The 19,780-nt window shown below is 38.2% G+C and overlaps 1 protein-coding gene across 2 annotated transcripts in view; it reads left to right on the forward strand.

Annotated features, from left to right (window-relative positions):
- The first annotated feature begins 2,147 nt into the window (after positions 1 to 2,147).
- Positions 2,148 to 19,780, forward strand: part of LOC127449447 (low-density lipoprotein receptor-related protein 8-like) — a 279,198-nt gene continuing 261,565 nt past the window's right edge. For both annotated transcript variants that reach the window (XM_051712861.1, XM_051712860.1), the window contains exons 1-2: positions 2,148 to 2,293; positions 2,541 to 2,660. In XM_051712861.1, coding sequence (XP_051568821.1) covers positions 2,227 to 2,293; positions 2,541 to 2,660 — 187 coding nt within the window. In that variant the 5' untranslated portion in view covers positions 2,148 to 2,226. The remainder of the gene's footprint in view (positions 2,294 to 2,540; positions 2,661 to 19,780) is intronic.

Here is a 19,780-nt window from a genome sequence, read left to right on the forward strand (position 1 = left end):
CATTTATCATACCTCTTCATTTCCTATGGCTTCCTGTTCTGATGCCAGTCCCTGGAGCTACTGTACCTTATAGAACCTAGAAACTACACCAGATCTCCCACACAACACACATCTGTAGGGGTCAGTTTGGTATGTGTATATCTAGGGTCAGTCAGTCAGAAATCTAGGGGTAACCATCGACAACGGACTAAATTTCACAGACCACATCTCAAAGACTGCAAGATCATGTAGATTTACACTCTACAATATCAGGAAGAAAAGACCCTTCCTCTCTGAACATGCCACACAACTGCTTGTCCAGTCACTTGTCATAACTAGACTGGACTACTGTAACGTGCTCATTGCAGGCCTCCCTGCATGTGCAATTAGACCCTTGCAAATGATCCAGAATGCAGCAGCACGTCTGGTCTTTAATGAACCAAAGAGAGCACATGTTACACCACTCCTTGTCTCTCTCCACTGGCTGCCGGTTGATGCACGTGTCAAATTCAAGGCTCTGATTCTGGCATGCAGAACAGTAACTGGGTCAGCTTCAGCATACCTAAAATAATTTCTGCAGAGCTACACGCCCACTAGAAGCCTGCGGTCGGCTAAGCAACGTCGCCTTGTTGTACCTACACAAAGAGGCACCAAAAAACTTTCCCGGACTTTCAGCTTCATCGTATCACGTTGGTGGAACGACCTTCCCAACTCCATCCTTGAAGCTGACTCACTCTCTGTCTTCAAAAAATGACTAAAAACACATCTTTTCCATGAGCACTTAACCAGTCATTGAAAAAAAAAAAAAAAATCCTGTTGAACTTTATTCTGTTTTGAATACTATTATGATGCTAGTGATACTTTGTAATATAGCACTTTTTCATACCACTGTCTCCTTAAGATGATTCGCTTATGTTCTCTTTTGTAAGTCGCTTTTGATAAAAGCGTCTGCCAAATGAATAAATGTAAATGTATATGCATCCATGTGTTTGCATATATTTATGTCCTTTTTGTGCAGCTGTTAAACTGTAGTTTGTTTTTACATTTACTTTATACAGTATCATAACATGAAATAATGTTGAAATACCTAACCATCTGAACCATGTTTAAGTAAACTGATAATCAAGTCAAGTTATTTTTATTTGAATATCGCTTTTCACAACACACATCCTTTCAAAACAGCTTTATGGAAAATTATGCTGTGATAGTAGATGTTGTTGGTCAATAAGCAAAATGATCTTTGTATGAATTGTACACTGTAATAAAAACAAAAATAAGTAAAATTTATGGTAAATTTCCGGCAGCTGTGGTTGCCAAACATTTACCGTAGAAATTACAGTGACCATGTTTCAGGCTTTACAGGATGTAATTTTGATGCCTGTATATTTTACAGTTCACCATTTTTTATTATTAAATTATATAAACTTGATCCACTACCATTCTGGGACTATAAAAATCTGCTTTTCACTTTATAATGTGTAGTTAATCACTGTAGTAATTGCAGAAAGGCACATGATGACATAAAGTATGATGACATAAAGTATTTAGACATCAAAATAACATTGGTAACACTCACAACTCTAAAGCAATTCAATAAAATGTTATAAAATATAACAAACCACTCCAATGCACTTTATTGTTAAATAAGAAGAAACATAACTACTACTTCTTCTTCTTTTATTTTTATTTTTTATAAAATATAAACAATTTAGGTTTTAACTGTAGAATTTTTACACTAAAACACACTAGTTTGGCTTCCTCATACACTCATACACACTGTGTATGTGTGTTTTGTGTTTATAATTATGGGTCACTCACTATCCACAAATTAAATTAGAAATAAATGGATCACCTGTTTATTTTTCAGAAACAGTCCAAACAGAGACATTTTTTTAATTATTATTTGTCACTCCAGATATCAGACTTTCTCATGCGTACTCCTTACTGACACCTTCTATAAATATATTTCTACCCTGACATTTTCATGAAACGGTTAATTTCTCCTACTGTGTAGATTGATGGCGTGTCAGGGCTTATTATTATGGCAAACATTAAGCCCGCCCATACGCGTATTCCAGCACATATAACCCCGCCCACCAGCGACGTCGTCATCAATTCAAACTGATATCTAAACCAGAGTGGAGTTTGCGTAGAGGTAGAGAGCGCTGTGCACGGCGACTAGAGGCAGAGACTGTACAGCACAGCTTTTTTATATTTCGTATGCGCATAACGCATTGATCTGTGAAGATGTGGACGGTAATAGGGAAGCTGCTGCTTTTACACATGATACCCGTGAGATTTCTGCTGGTGAACGGTAAGTGTCTGCTGCACGTTGACATACGCTGGTGTGAATGTTGTGAAGCGATGATGCTGCAGAAACACCGGCGCAGACGCGCACATTCACTTCCGATGACGAGTTATTGTATGAGCAGTATGTCATCAGCTTGTGTTTAAAAGTAAACGAGCAACTAATGAATGTGAATACATCATTATTTAGAAAGAAGTTATGTCATTTATGTTTTCAAGTGCTATGCATTTCAGCGTTACTTTTTAAATGACAGGTACTACACCGGACTGTGAAAGCGGTCAGTTTCAGTGCAGGAACGGCAGGTGTATTCCGACTCCGTGGAGATGTGACGATGATGACGACTGCTCGGACAACAGCGATGAGGAGAACTGCCGTGAGTAGATTCACCTCTATTTAACAGTTGTCTTAGTCATGCTGGTGCCCTCTTTGTTCCGAATCTGGTCGGAATACGTTCTAGTCTCAAAAGCTAGCATTTTAGGAAATGTGGGCGCAGTTTTTGGGAACGCGCGCTCTAAACGCGCCTGTGATGCCCAACAATACTGTCTAAGGGGCCGTTCACACAGAACGTGTTTTTGCATCAGTCTGAGCTAGACCGCTGTCTCGTTGTTGTGTTTCTCACGAATATAACATAACGCAGGTGTCTCTCGAGACGCGTCTTTTCAACTTGGCATGGCGTCTAAAAAACGGCTCAACAGTGAAAGAAGCCCATATTGCATCTCGTTTGGTGTAAATGGCCCCTAAGGAGGCAGCTTATTAGGTTTTGAAACACAGGCAGATACTTTACGCGTCTCTTTCAGTAAGACCCCAGACTCTGTCTGTAACTGTCACGGGGTAGCCTTTGGTTTTGGGTAACACTGGGTATTTCATAAGTTTTAACTCCTGTTTCAACTTTTTACTTTAATTGGGTCAAAAGGATGACATCTCATATAGTAAACATGCAAGCTTACATTAGTGTTCATGTTACTGTGTTTTAAGTAATGGTAATGAACAGCAGTGCACTTAATCTTTAATGGTTTGTGGAGCTGCTTGTCTGTGCATTGTTCTTGTAATTATACACCGGAAACACTGATGTTGTCGTTACTGGAAAAAAATCATGTTGTCTTAATGCAACATTACTTGAAATATCAAGTTTTGTGCTCATAACTCAAATATCTAAGTTCCCTGAACTTATTTTTCTTAAAATTCCATAGACTTAAGATTTTAAGTGTTGATAACTCAAACTATTGTTTCCAAAATTGAGGCTATGGGGAATACCCACAACGCCTTGCACTTGAATCATTTAATTATGTTTTGGTCAAACGGAACAAATGGGGGCATTTAAATAGTTGTTATTAAGAATCCATAAAGGTTTTAGCTCTTTTGTAGTATTTATGTTGTTTTGTTGTAAATAGTTGTTTTGCGTGACGTCACCATTAGGGTGATCTGTGTCCCCTTTGGTCAAGTTGGACCCTGTTATTACTATCTTGGTTGTGCATGTGCAACTGAAGTACATTCTACTATGGAGAAATATGTTTATTTTATGTTTGATCCAGAATCAGTTATTTTCATTTTTGAAGCTGTGTTATTGTATGACCTAAATTTAAGTCCATTCAAATAAAATTATTAAGTTGAAATAGCAAGATTTATGTAGAAAATCTGAGTTAAACTAGCTTGCATCTAGTTACCCTAATTTAAATAGTAAAGTTAATTCTATATAAACACCAAGTTAAGTGAACTTAACTACACAAGTTTTGGAAATGCCATTACTCAATTCATTTGAAGGAATGAGCTTACTCAATTAATTGAGTGGAGTCAGCTTATTAGGGTTTCAATGTAGTGACACATGATATGTATAACATGGACACTGCAATGTAAAGTGCAAGTATATATTGCTCTGCCATTTTAATTGGGAATATTTTGAGCATTATTTGACGCAGACTTGTGGTTAGGAGTGGTAACTGTAAGTCACTTTGCAGGAAGAATCTACACGAAGGTTGGCATAGTCAAGATTGATTTTTGCAGGACTCGCTAATGAAAGACAAACATTAAAAGCGTAATCAGCAAGTCGAATAACTTAACTGAGATGTATGGCTCCACTGAGGGGAGAAAGGCGAAGCTCCCACAAAACGTAATTATCCTGTTGTATTGGTCACAGTATTAATTGGAAGTGAGGTAATTATTCTGGTTAATTGATTAATGTGGTGAAGTAAAGGAGGCTTAGTGTAGGGAATGCTTGCACTTCCTTGCATAGCAATTAAATTCCTCTAAAACTGATTAAATTAAATTTATCTGACAGTTACTTTAAGTTCATGTCGTAAATAGTCATTACATGTCGTAGTCATGTATTAGGATTATAAAGGTCATAGGCCTACTTCTATTACTCACTCTTCTTCTGTTTTTGCAAGGGATGCTTTTTGCTTCCTACTTAAGCTTTTTCAGCTTTATTTCTTAAACTGGGTTGGTAGTGGTAGGCTGCATTTTTCAAGAAAGAGAATGAGATGCCTGCACACTTGTCTCAAATAGCGTAGACGTACACATGGTTGGAATCACTTGCTGCATTAATGCCGCTTGGGCTGTGACACACTTCCTACACATTACAAACAGTCATCAGCAGCCCACCTGTTCTGCACATAAGCAACACAACAGAATCTACATTTGAACAAACCCAAAAGGAGAGTGTATGCAGCTCTGCAAAGGCAAACACAGCAACTACAACAACACTGCGACAGTGAAAATGGCTTAAAAGTTTGTCACTGGACGGATCATAATATAAGAGACACAATTTTTGGTTGTAACTCAAATTTGAGTGCATTTATGCCTTTGAACAGCAGCAAATGTTTTTGTGGCTTTGCTGGATCTTTGCTTATCTTGATAACCCCCTAATTCAGTCTTTTCATCTAATCCTCTAATGCTCTCCCCATTTGAGAAACCTGTTCACTCCTCTCTTTTTATTATTTATTTATGTTTAAGATCTGTTTGGCTTATGGTTTTTTAATTTGTTCCAGTTTGATTTGAGGGAAATAATAAAATTATTATGCTTTATAATTTACGTGGCACTGCCAGCTGTCATGCCCTTGAGATTCAGGTTTGTTGCCTGCACCAAGTGTTTTTGGCAATGATTAAGCCAGTTTAATTGGATCCATACTAAGGTGCCCTGTTACTCGTGGTATCTCCAGCAGGCAGGGTGTCTGTGTGGTTTCTTCCCAGGTAGAAGCGCTCTCTTGGGCTGTCAGTGTGAGGAAAGCTCCCCTCTCTCTTCTGGATGATTTCCTGCAGACTTGGACAGTTATTTAATTATAATAATCCCTTAAGGACTGTGCTTTGTGCTTCCCTCCCAGAAACAGGCCGTAATAGCAACACTTCATGACACACATTGCTCCCTGTCCCTCTGTCTCTGTTTTTCAGTCCCAAGTTCTAATCACAAACCTTTATGTCTGAAGATGAATTGGACTCTTTGGTAGACATTGGCTTAGTGGCTGGAGACAATTTATGTGTCTCAAAATGGCCTTCACAGTCTTTATAGTAGATGAATGTGTCATATGGACATTTTTTATTAAGAAGTGATTTATTGTTGACCGTGTTCTGATAGCAATTTTTACAGTGGTAGTTCAAAAAATCCCAAACTACAAACAGCTTTTAGCTGGGTAAATATGAGCTGTGATGAAGCAGTCATGTGGCAGATAATAATTTGTTTACTTGCCATTAGTTTAGGGACTTGATGCTAATGTATTCCCCTTGTGTTTTTTTCTGAGTGTGTGAAAGAACGAGAGAGGGAGAGTGAGAGAGAGAGAGAGAGAGAGAGAGAGAGAGAGGGAGAGGGAGAGGGAGAGAGGGAGAAAGGGAGAAAGGGAGAAAGATAGAAAATTGTGTGGCTGTTAAAAGTAGTTTATCAAATTATATGAAAACAGTTAGACAATGAGTGTTATAATAACCAAAAAATTGCCAGAACTATTTGAAAATAATTACTGATAATTTGGGACTAAAAGCCTCCCTGATCTTCCATCTTTACAGAGTAGATGTATTCTTTTTGGCAGATGTTTTAGGCAGTAGAAGGTTTGTAATTTAATAATGGAATGAACATGCATGTTTTATGCCTTGCAACCTTAAATATAATTTCTTTTTTTTTTTTTTTTTTAATGATGTATTGACTATTGTTGTTGTGAATTCTTACTGCATCAGTTAGAATGGGTCAGATCTTAAACAAATGACAATGCCATCGTTTTCCACCAAAGTGTGTTTATGAAATTAAAGCTGTTATGGAGCTACATTATAGCTGTATAACTTAAAGCTATTATTGCTTAAAAACCTAATAAATTATTGTCAATTTTAGGGCTGCGTAAAAATATTGAATTATCTGATTCATTGCAATCTTCATTTGAACGATCCATTCCTTAAATCCTAAGATCGGTCTTTTAATCGTATTTTAATGTTGACTTCAGTTTTGTTTGTGTTGATTATTAAATTTGTTAAATGTATTGCAATTTAACTGTGTAGTTTAGGCCCTGTTGTTAATTTATAAAATTAATATTTTTGTAATGTACCAAGTTAGAACGTTCTCTGTGTAGATGACAGACTAAGCTGTAAGTGAATTTCTTTTATATGTGACCAAAATGGACATTATTATTATTATTGGAACAGACTGTATGCTAATGAATCAGAATCGAACCAAATCGTATTGAAATCGGAACTGAATCATGAGCTTGTGAACTGGAAATCAAGCCAAATTGAGAAATCTGTACCGATACCTAGCCCTTGTAAATTGTTCATTCTAAGTTGTAAACATACATTTCAGTTATTTAGAAGATAAATTATAAATATAAAAAATAATCTTTTTATATACTTCTTTCTATGATTGTTTCTAAATGTTAGTTCTTATGCATTCTTGCGTTCATGTGGAGTTGTTCGACGTCATCATCCTCCGAAAGAAAATAATTTTGAGATTGTTGAATCTACATTTTGCAGCACATCTCAAAACTCACATAGATGTGTTCTATATCCTCCTTCCTACTGAGTTCGCTCTTTCAAGGTTGTTAGGCAAGGCAGATTCACAAGAAAGCAAGTTTGTTCATTGCATTCTTAGCTTTGAGGAACACCCTATATTTCTTTTTTTGATGCACATACAAATCTGTACTATCTGGTCAGCAGAAAATAAAATACTTATTGTTGAGCCCTGCTAACATTTGTAAAAAACATTTTTGCACTGTTTGACTTGTGTGCTTCTGCTTGTCACTATTCGTTGTTGTATAATTTATTTTATGTTAACTGATTTGTTTTATCATCTTTGAAGAAAGACAAGTTACCCCCTGAGAAAAACTAACATTTTGTCACAAGGTGTGTGACAAAAAGGCTTTATCTTTTCTGATTTGTGCTTCAGATGTACTGTATGTATTGTATTTGAGCTGCCTCCCTGACATGTGGCATCACAGCACATTTCATGGCTTTTTTTTCAGAATCCTATGCTTCACACACCGGCACCACAAATGTAATGAGGAACCGTCGCTGAAATTTCTGGCTGCCCATATTTCTCTCTAACACACACACACATGCATACACACATACACACACACACACACACACACACACACATGTTGGTGCGGCTATCCTTATGAGGTCTTTCCATAGACATAATGATTTTATACTGTACGAACTATAGATTCTATCCCCTAGCCCTAGCCCTACCCCTAAACCTAACCCTTCTGCATTTTTACATTTTCAAAAAAACATAATTTAGTATGTTTTTTTTTTTTTAAGCGATTTGAATTATGGGGACACTAGAAATGTCTTCATAAACCACATTTGTAGCATAATACCCTTGTAATTACCAGTTTGTAACCTAAAAAAATGTCCTTGTGATAAATTCAACTATTTAAAAAAATAATAATTATTATTATGTGTATATTGCTTCTATAATTATTAAACATGCAGTTTAATGACCTAATATAAATTGAGAAACCACATGGAATATTTGTACTTTTAAAAATTCATTTATATCGCAGCACTGTTTAAATTGTACTTGTGAAGATAAAAATGTGATTAAAATGGGTGAAATGGTGATAGTTTACAGGTCCTGTACAGTTCCTTATACATATACTGTATGTAAGATGGGGATGTGCTTGTATAGGTAAAATATACGTAAAACCACATACCAATGATCTTGTATCGGGTGATTCATGTCTTCATATATGCAGTAATTACAATGCAGAACACAAGTCAAACGCCACACCCTTTCTCTCACTTTGATTTTCTTTTATTTCACTTTTTTTACTTTTCCTTTTCTGGTGAATTTGTGGTAAATTTATTTGGTCTGTGAATCATTTCTGGGAAAAAGGAATAAAATACAACAATGATTTTTGGATATTTGTTGTCAAGCAGGATTGGCAAATGTATATTTCCTACATTTCCACTTTAAGACCTTTGATATACTGTAATAATACTCCATCAAACTGGCAGATAGAGTGAGTTCTCTTGGTATAAAGTTGTCTGTGTTTTAGGCAAAGGTGAGGCGTGAGCCTGTGTAAAAATAGGTGTGACGAGGAGGATGGTGTGGCCGGGCTGTGAGGATGCATGCCTGGCGCTGAGTTGCCCCAATCAGTGGGAGAGAGAGATGGCTTGTCTGCCACAGTGGTGCCGAAACCCGGGATTGGAGGAAGACGTGCCGTCAGAAAGCACTCACCGCTGATTAAGGATTGTGATGGCGAGGATACACAATCCGGTGGTACTGAAGCGGTCCGCCAGGAGGCGGAGGATCCCGCTGCCATCCGACAGGAGGCAAAGTCCAGTGCCATCACCCAGTGTCACGGAGGATCACTGCACAGCTGGCTGAGGACCGAATGATGCCGTGGTCGGGAACTGGAGTGTTTTTCTATTCTTTCTCTCTCCCCTCTCCCTCCCCTCATCCTCATCCTGCTTTGGTTCCCAGGAGGCGGGGAAGACCAGCCAGTGGCGGAAAGGCCAAAGGTGAAACTTCTTCCCTCCAGGAAAGGGGGAGGGGGGTACTAGGTCAGGCGAGTTGGTTCCCTGGCCTGAATTGGGCATTTGGGGTATGTGACGAGGAGGAGGGCTTGACCAGGCCGTGAGGATGCATGCCTGGCGCTGAGTTGCCACAATCAGCGGGAGAGAGTGAGATAAGGAGGAGCTGGAGACACCAGAGAGGGAGTGAGAGAGACACACGCAGCCACTGTGTGTATGCGTCAATGTTTTGTTATGCTGAAAAGCAGTTTTATGTTGTATTTTGTTTATTAAAAGTATTTTTGGTTGATAACCCGGTTCCTGCTTCCTCCTTTCTGATGAACAAGAGGCTTGTCTGCCACAACAGGTAACTGCTATGGCAATTATTGCGAGGGTTTTGTCATTGCCCAAGGACTTTGTTGTTCCATTAAAATTATCAGAAAACACACTTTACTCCTTTTGAGAAATCAAGTGTGTGTGTGTGTGTGTGTGTGTGTGTGTGTGTGTGTGTGTGTGTGTGTGTGTGTGTGTGTGTGTGTGTGTGTGTGTGTGTGTGTGTGTGGTGGCGGCTTGAGAAACAAAGACCCAGGTGACCATGAACTGTCCATGTGCTTAATACAAATCCAATTAGTGTCTCTCTAAGTTCAGGTGAGATGTGTTTGTGTGTGTGTGTGTGTGTGTGTGTGTGTGCACCATATCAGCGGGTTTATTTCAGTTAAAAGACAAGAAGGATTAAAGAGATCACACAAAAATTAAAATGTATTTAAAGTCTTTACATACAGTTGAAGTCAGAAGTTTACATACACCTTAGCCAAATACATTTAAACTTTTTCACAACATTTAATCATAGAAAATAGTTCCCTGTCTTAGGTCAGTTAGGATCACTACTTTTATATTAAGAATGTGAAATGTCAGAATAATAGTAGAGAGAATGATTTATTTCAGCTTTTATTTCTTTCATCACATTCCCAGTGGGTCAGAAGTTTACATATACTTTGTTAGTATTTGATAGCATTCCCTTTAAATTGTTTAACTTGGGTCAAACGTTTTGGGTAGCCTTCCACAAGCTTCTCACAATAAGTTGCTGGAATTTTTGCCCATTCCTCCAGACTGAACTGGTGTAACTGAGTCAGGATTTTAGGCCTCCTTGCTCGCACACGCTTTTTCAGTTCTGCCCACAAATTTTCTATTGGATTGAGGTCAGGGCTTTGTGATGGCCACTCCAGTACCTTGACTTTGTTGTCCTTAAGCCATTTTGCCACAGCTTTGGAGGTATGCTTTGGGTCATTGTCCATTTGGAAGACCCATTTGCGACCGAGCTTTAACTTCTTGGCTAATGTCTTGAGATGTTTCTTCAATATATCCACATAATTTTCCTTCCTCATGATGTCCATCCTGCCACCCCCATGATTCCCAGTTGGGATGGTGTTCTTCGGCTTGCAAGCCTCACCCTTTTCATAATGGTCATTATGGCCAAATAGTTCAATTTTTGTTTCATCAGACCAGAAGACATTTCTCCAAAAAGTAAGATTTTTGTCCCCATGTGCACTTGCAAACTGTAATCTGGCTTTTTTATGGCAGTTTTGGAGCAGTGGCTTCTTCCTTGCTGAGCATTCATTCAGGATATGTTGATATAGGACTCGTTTTAATGTGGATATAGATACTTGTCTACCTGTTTCCTCCAGCATCTTCACAAGGTCTTTGCTGTTGTTCTGGGATTGATTTACACTTTTTTCACCAAACTACGTTCATCTCTGGGAGACAGAATGCATCTCCTTCCTGAGCGGTATGATGGCTGTGTGGTCCCATGGTGTTTATACTTGCATACTATTGTTTGTACAGATGAATGTGATGCCTTCAGGTGTCAGGAAATTGCTCCCAAGGATGAACCAGACTTGTGGAGGTCCACAATTTGTTCTCTGAGGTCTTGGCTGATTTCTTTTGATTTTCCCATGTTGTCAAGCAAAGAGGCACTGAGTTTGAATGTAGCCCTTAAAATACATCCACAGGTAGACCTCCAATTGACTCCAATTATCCATTTAGCCTATCAGAAGCAAATTGTCCAAAGGCTTGACAACAGTTTATAAAATATGCATTCCGCTTCACTTACATTCTGTACAGCTGAAAACAACTAGCATTACAACCCGCTTTTGGTACTCCTCTGTGGACATTTCACATGGAAAATGGAGCTCACGCACGTCCAAATGGCCAACAACACTTATGTCTTTGGCCACTGGGGGCAGTGTTTAGAATTACAGTAAGCAGAGACCGGTTTTAACTAAACAAAAGTCAACCTACTGTTTCTGATTTCACTGTGAGATCAGTCTGTTTACTCACCCTCATTTAATTCCAAAACTATATGACATTCTTCCTTGGAACACAAAATGAGATGTTAGACAGAATGGTGTTAACTTTCATTGTATCTTTTTTTTTCCATACAATGAAAGTGAAAGGCTGTTAATTTGTAAAATTGTGCCTACAGGTCATACAGTTCTGAATGACGAGGGTAAAAAAAATTATGACAAAATATTCATTTTCACGTGAACTGTCCCTTTAAGCTTGTGCAAAAAGTCAAAACTCGCAGGAAATACCAGCCACTTATTTTAACCTCACATGGGGAAAAATCGAACCTGTTAAAACTGTCATACCTTCAACACTTTTGTTACCTTGTTTCGTTACCACACATACACATTCTGTGAAAAAAAAAAAAAAAAAACATACAAAAATTTGGTTACATGTGACTCTGTTTAGCTTGTATTTCCTCTTTAATGCTAATATTGTGAGAATTTATTCATTAAGGCAGTGCGATAGAGAGCCAAGGAGAGAGACAAAGAAAGACACCATACATGTTTTTGCCTAGATATATTGCATATTGCCTGAATATTTTGAATAAAGCTTTTCAAGTGAATTTCAAAAGCTACTTCCTGATATGAACTATCTTGGGTCTCTGTTTGTTCTGGAAGAGAGAGAGAGAGAGAGAGAGAGAGAGAGAGAGAGAGAGAGAGAGAGAGAGAGATGTGAACAAAGGCACTGCCTCCAGCACACTCAGTAGCCGTTGGATGCTTTTTGTTGCATTTATCTATTTTTTCCACACTTTTATTCTGATTGTTGGCAGGATCCAGGTTGTCCATGCTCATCAAGGTGTGCAGCTCAATCAAGCGTATAGGAATGCTTCTTCTCTAATGTGGTTTCAGAGTACTAATGTAAGACTCTGGTGGTGTGTATACAATGGCAGTATTTCCAATGGGTTTTTGTTTTTGCACAGAATCCCCATCCCAAGATATATTTTATTATATTTATTTGGGGCCATGCTCCGAAGGTGCGAATCCCCTATTGTATCTGTTAGTGTCCTTATTATTATCATTATTATTATTATGACAAAATTCTATAGCAGCCCTTAGAACCTTACATAGGAACGTTATGAAATTTGGCACAAGGATAGAGACTGACCCAAATTTAGGGTCTCTCACTCACACCCTCTTGCACCACCAGCAGTTCAAAGTTTCACTTACATTTCAGTCTAGAACTTATGAACCATAAGTCCTAGAAACAAAATATTCCTTGGGTCAGCGCCCTCTCCTTTCCTAACTTGTTTGTATCGACCTTACCCTGTGGCGCGACTGAAAGCATATTGCGTCAGTAGTGTGGGAGACCCCGGTTCAGATCCTGTGTTAAAACCAAGTAATTGCATTTGCATAATCAGTGGCAAACGTGATTCAGAGGTTGAATTTTTTTTCTGTACAGTTTTTACTGTACAGCTGAAAACAACTCGCTTATGGTGCCCCTCCATGGGCATTTCACCCAGAAAATGGAGCTCATACGTGCCCATTCGCCTAGCAACAGTGACCACTTTGGCCACTGGGGGCATTCTTTTGCACAGACTTCAGATTTAGAAGAATAGTCGACCTACTGTTTTTGGTTTCACTGTGAGATCAGTCTGTGACTGATTCAGTCCATAATCCAAACTGTTGAATCCTGATCTTTTCCTTCTTTTCAGACTGATTCGCAAATCCTCTCAACTGATTCATTAACCAATCCCGATTCATTTAAATGTACACGCCAATCCAATGATTCATTCTTGCATGTAGTCAGCAAGGATATAGCATTGGAAAGTTGTCTTTATATTGTCAGTATATTATATTGTGGTGCAGGCTTTCTGTCTCTTCACATATAATTCACAAGATCACACTAAAATATCTATATTTGTTTGCAGTTGTGCTGAATAACGCTGTAGGAAACACTGGTGTACATCTGCACAGGTCGATTCTCACAGATTACAAAATCAACAAAAATTTGATCTGTCCCTTTACCTGGCAGTCTAAGTCTATAACCGTCTAATTCCTGCCAAGATTAGTGAAATATCCTGACACTACTCTGCTTTATTTACATTTCTGTAATTCATGCTCTTGTGCATGCTAGTCCCTTTCCCATTTTTGGCTTGCAATGGAAGCCGAAGAATATTCCTGTTATTCATGAATAAATTATTTGGATAATACCCATCCGTGCACTGACAGACACTCTTAATATGTGTACGCTCATATCAGTTTTTATGTGTGTGGTTTTGTGTTTTTAGAGATTATTATTATTATTATTATTTTGTGGTTGTCAATGACTTGGGCAGATTTTTCACTTTATTTGTCTCAACTTTTCTCATAGCTCTCACTTTAACAAGTGCTTACCTTTTTCCTCTGTTTTCTGTACTCTGTCAGCTGTGGAAAATCGAGCTAAAAACTAAATCACTGCATTGCAATGGTGAGTGGTATCTGCTCTATAGCTATGATCCACAGTTGAGATGAGGACGATAAATAAATACCAGAGTTGAATTCACAATGTGGATGGTTGGTGGATGTATTTTATGGTGTTCTCCTTGCTGAAGGAAGAAGATCTTTGAAGGTGTGTTATTTCTGTGCTTGTGAGTGACAGAAAGAGTGAGAGAAAGAAATCAGAGAAAACTCTCTTGACCTAACTTGACCTTTCAGTGGTGCTCAGGAATGCTTGCAGCCTGGCAAACAATAATCAGAATGCAGGCAATGATGCGTCCATTGCCTGCGTTCTGATTGCTGTACATGAAAAGGGTTGTTGCTGTTGTAGCTTATAATGACAACACATACCACTTTATGCTTAAAATAATTATCATTTAGCAAATTACCAAAGTTCAAGTTCAAAGTTTTCTTAGCCAAATGTACAACAAAATGGCATACATTTATCAGTAAATTGTAACTACCGTCACTCTGGTCATTTGTGATTCAGGAATAGGGCTGGGTATCTGGATTTCCTGATTTGGTTTGATTCCGATTCATAGGTTCTCGATTCATTTCTGATTTCGATATGATTTGATGAGATTTTAATTTTGTATTCTAATGTTGTAAATTATACTAGGACCCTTCTAAATTGGTACATTATGGAAACATTAACTTTAAAACCTAACAGGGCCCAAACTATGCATTTTAATTGGTATTTCTTTAACAAACATAAACATCAACACAGCCAAAATGTAAGTTAACTTTAAACTAGAAGTGGAAAAATAATCATTCTTAAGGTTTTAAGAATCAAAATCACGGTTAATCGGAAAATCTATATTTTTACCCAGCCCTATACAGGAACATTGTCTTGATCAGACGGCCATTGCTGGTGGTTCTTTTTGATAGAATACGCACAGATGGTAAAAATATGAAAATTAAAGTAATTTTATCTGTATTTAAATTTAGTCTTCATTTGTACTGTTTATGGTTTACTTGTTTTCATCTTGGTAATAGTTTTCATTAATGATAATAACCATGGGTCTAAAACAACATATTTCACTTGTTATGTGCATATTTCTGAGTCCTCTCATTTAGATTTGTTTGTGTTTGTGCATGTCGATGTGTTTTTCCATGTTTGATGTGGCACAGCGTGGTGTCTTCTTTAATGCATTTCTTGAATTGCGGGGGAGCAATTAAACCTTTGCACACGCACGCATGCACCACGCATGCACACACACACACACACACTACCTGGTAGGAAAATAGGAAAGTTATACTGTGGTTTGTAGGAGATAAGAGGACAGAGAAAGTAACCGTATGAAGAAATGACCAGATTTTGAGATCTACAGAGGTATAAAATAAGCACAGAAAAAGTTGATGTTTCCATTCAGATTTATTAAGCAGAGACATTATATGGTAGGGCTGCACAGTTAATTGAGTAAATCGATATTACAATTACAGCTGCCACAATTAACCAATCGTGAAAAGTGTCAATTATAGCAGTCCATGTAGGTCTTCTCGTGTTGCGTCAAAATTTTCCATTACATTTTCTATTTAATGTATGTTTTTGCAGTGGTTAATCATTTTAACCAATCAGAGATGTGTCCATTGCTCACTTCTGTGTTTGATTTATTCAAAATTTGAGTAACAGCTTTGTTTTTATGCTTCTGAGAGGGTCAATGTAAAGTTGACCATTTAGGTAACTAGTCTTGATTTACTGATGCATAAAACAGTGATAAAGTCATTCAGGACCACAGTTCTCAGCTTGTTTTGGATGTGTAGCCAACATGAAGAATAGGGCCTTATTAAAGCCTTTTTCTCTCTGTGTATCCATCTTGCTCCCTTTTTTACCCATCTTCCCCTTTTCAAAGCCCTCAGTCCCTCCTCACTGTCTCTTTATCTCCTTCACTCATTGTTTTTCCTCTCCAGTACTACCAGTTTGAGCTCAATTCTTTTCATGTTTCTCTCTCTCTCTCTCGCCTCTAGCATGTGTAGTCGGTGGGACCCTGTCGCCCCTTCTCCGTCTTTTCTTTATTTTCATGTCCGTGTAAGAGTTTCTCCTGTTTGCAAGCACCCTGACACTTCCTCAATAGCCCTGTCTTCATGCAAGATTAGTGCGAGGCCCTAAAGTCTCCAACACAGGCCACACCAGTGACAGATAATGCAATTCATTGTGTGTGTGTATGTGTTTGTGTCTGAGCTCAAGTGTATGTGTTTTTGTGAGTGTTTGCATGCATAATATTGTTTTTACTGTGTTATGTTTTCTAATATTTAGTCTTGCATAATGCACCCACACAGAGGTGCTTGTTTCTTCATGGTGGAAACCACTTTTAAAACCTAAATGAAAGATTTACATAGTTGTTGATCCATTTAAACTGCCCCGTAAGTCCTTTCAGAAAGCTAAGCAGGCTGTTACAGTTTACCTATAGAGTCTTTATACAGGGGTATCCTAGCTGAAACAACAACTTTTGAACCACTGGAAGCAGTTTAATATTATTTTTATATGCATCCAGCCTTTATGATCACATATTAAGAGATAATATGAACTATTTGTAACCCTAATATTTGTAGAAATTAATTTGTCACCACACAGCACCATCTAAAGTAAAAGAGTTAAGGCAAAAAGTGATTTTCCAAATTATGGAAAAACTAGACGGAGACCCGATTTTTTTGAAGACTTAAAATATACTTTCCTTTTATGTATTTATATACATTTTAACAGATAATCTTGTTGATAAAAAAAAAAAAAAAGACCATGGACACTTTGTGTCAGCCCACATACATTTCAACATTACTGACATATTTGGGTGACTAATCATTGTTTAGGGACACATGTTGTGTTTTAGCTCAGTATTCACATTTAGATAGATACCACTCATCCATTATCTTTTCATGAGCTTTAGAAGATTTAAATGTGAATGTTTGCAAATAGTGTGATTGAGGTGAGTCAGTCTTTGTGTGTGTGTGGGCTGTGAGCACATCTGCGTCACACTGGGGAAGAGGGCAGGTTCATCCATGTCTTTGCTGATGTCACAGAACCATGCACTGAGCCAGTAAGCACCATTTAACATCATTTGATCGCCTCAGATTCGGTTATGTGTGAGAAGTAAGGTGGATGGAGCAATGAAGAATATCTCACTACCAAGACACTATTCAGGCAGCCCTCATTTGCACTCTGTTTGACAGAGTTTGACAGCCACTGTCCCTATACATTTTCATTATATGGAAAAAAGAACCTTAGGCATTCTGGAAAAAAAAAAGGTAGGATATTGGTAGGTAAATAAATGATCATTTTTGGATGAACTATTCCTTTAATTGCATGTCCAGTCCAGTGAGCTTTGAGAGGAGAGCCCAGGTGGTGCTTTAGCAGAACAGGTCTGTCCACTCCAGCAGGACCTCTCAGCATGTCCACAGAACAAACTTCACAGCTCTAGCTAGTCTGTAATGTAAAATGCACTGCTTCGGTAATTAGATTACAGTCTGTCTGATCTTTGTTGAGGTGAATGCACACTCATGTGGCTGCTAGGTGAGTTCAGAGAATAGATATTTATATGTGAGAGCAGATAGTGCTTTACCTTTATTGGATCTCGTTTTTTCTTCTGTGTAGCATAACATTTTCAGCACTTTTTTCAGAGCCTGCAGCAGTGTGAGTGCTGAGGTTTTGACTAATTGTCATTTTCTTTACAATTTACCTGTTTGTTATTCCATTTGGCAGAGATATAGACTTTGCAAACAAGCAAGAATTTCTGCTGTAATTTACATTAATCTCTGTTTCCTGATTAATTATTTTCACTTTTGCTTCCTCTGCTGCTCATAAATATTAACGATTGCAGGATATCTTCCTGTCAGAGACTGAACAGTCTTAAAAAAGGTGAATTCACTTTGTCTGGTCCTGTGTTTCTCTCTATTATTTTGGAGATGTTTGGCTTTGTATGTTGCTAGCAACTTTCCCCATAGTCTCACATAGCCAGATATCTGACTAAATGGATTTAGTCCATTTTGTAATTTATTCTTGCCAAAAACCACCCACTTAGACAGTACAAAACCGTTTAAACAATATGTTTAAAGTTTGTTTTGTTTTTACCTGCCATTTTGGGATGGGTTTATCTGCAATAACTGTAGATAATACTACAATAATAGGCCAAAAAAGAGAAAAAGATCATTTAAATTATGCCATGGCAGTCTCTATAAATGTTTTTCAAAGAAAAAAATTATTGAAAAATGTCTAAGGACTCTCTTATTTGAATTTCTGCCTGTTCAAAATAAATAATTACACTATTCCACAGACATAAGATAAGAAAAGCAAAGCAGAATATGCAGCTGTTTGTTCATAGCTAGTTAATGGGGCACTCAGTAATTTTTTCCCCATTAAAAAAAGTTTTACTCCTAAAGAAACGATTGCTAATTTTGAAACGGATGTATAAAATCATGACCACACACCTGAGATGAGGACTCTAGTCATATTAGTAACCTTATAAAAAGTGTTTTATTCTACATGGGGCAGGGGTGCCCTCATGGGGGCTGCCATTTTAGAATCACATGACCAGCCGAATGCTTCTCGCTTAATCTCTGTAACTGTCTTGTCATTGGACACTCACTCTTGGATTAAATTAATCATGGCTGATTGTGAATAGTGAATTTCTACAATGGCAACTGTAATTGAAAACTATTCGTTTTGAATGATGCTGCATCCACACCACTTGGTGTCACTGTAAGTCCAAGGTGACACAAACAAAAAGTTCAGCCAGGTCTCCTAAGCAACCAAATTGGCTCAGTTGCTAGGGAGAGTAGAGTCACATGGGGTAACCTCCTCACGGTCGCTTTAATGTGTGGTTCTTTCTCTCGGTGAGGTGCGTGGGGAGTTGTGCGTGGATGCCATGAAGAATAACGTGAAGCCTCCACACGTGCTATGTCTCCACGGTAACGCGCTCAACAAGCCACGTGATCAGATGCGCGGATTGACGGTCTCGGACACGGAGGCAACTGAGATTCGTCCTCTGCCACCCGGATTGAGGCAAGTCACTACGCCACCACGAGGACTTGGAGTGCATTGGGAATTGAGCATTCCGAATTGGGGAGAAAAGGGGAGAAAAAAAAAATGAGTGCACCTTAACTTGCAACTAAGTGCCTCAAACATAAAAGTCTGAAAAGCTCTGAAAAAGTTTATCTCGTTGCATCAACTTGGTACTTCCACACAACTTTATGGTTCATTTATGGTGGACTGATTACATTTAAAAAAAATAAAATATAAAAAAATACTCCGTGAAGTTGCGTAAAGTCAGCCAATCAGATTAGAGCTTGCCAGATCGAGAAAGTATTTTCCATTTTTGTGTGCAATATGCAGGCAGAGACTACTTTTTGCAAAACTTGTATTGCCCTTTTGGCAGTTCTGCTCACCTGCTGTACATCATTTCCACAAATGCCTCAGCACCTTACTTTGTAGTTTGAGGAAAGAGAACGAGAGAAGAACCGAGCTGGAAGCGTAGGGCGTGATAGAGAGCCAACAGACAAGACTGATGTTCAGAAAGCAAATGAAATGGACTAAGGCAAGGCCTTCATCTCTCTGCAGAAATGTGCCAAAAGTCTGCTTGAAAAGTAATGTTAATTTCAGAAAATTAGCTTAATGAACCTTCTAAAAAGAGCTTCTTTCATCTGTCCAGCAGATGAGACTGTATTTGCAGGTTCATCAACCAGATTGATTCACTTTGGTCCCCAGTTAATTGAGTACTCCTCGTTGTGGGTGATGAAGCATATTACGGATGAAACTGACCACAAATTGGAGCAAACGAGGTAAATAGAGGATGGGTGACACTTGAATCCTGCC

The sequence above is a fragment of the Myxocyprinus asiaticus genome, chromosome 12 (assembly GCF_019703515.2).
Source record: "Myxocyprinus asiaticus isolate MX2 ecotype Aquarium Trade chromosome 12, UBuf_Myxa_2, whole genome shotgun sequence".
NCBI classification, from domain to species: domain Eukaryota; kingdom Metazoa; phylum Chordata; class Actinopteri; order Cypriniformes; family Catostomidae; genus Myxocyprinus; species Myxocyprinus asiaticus.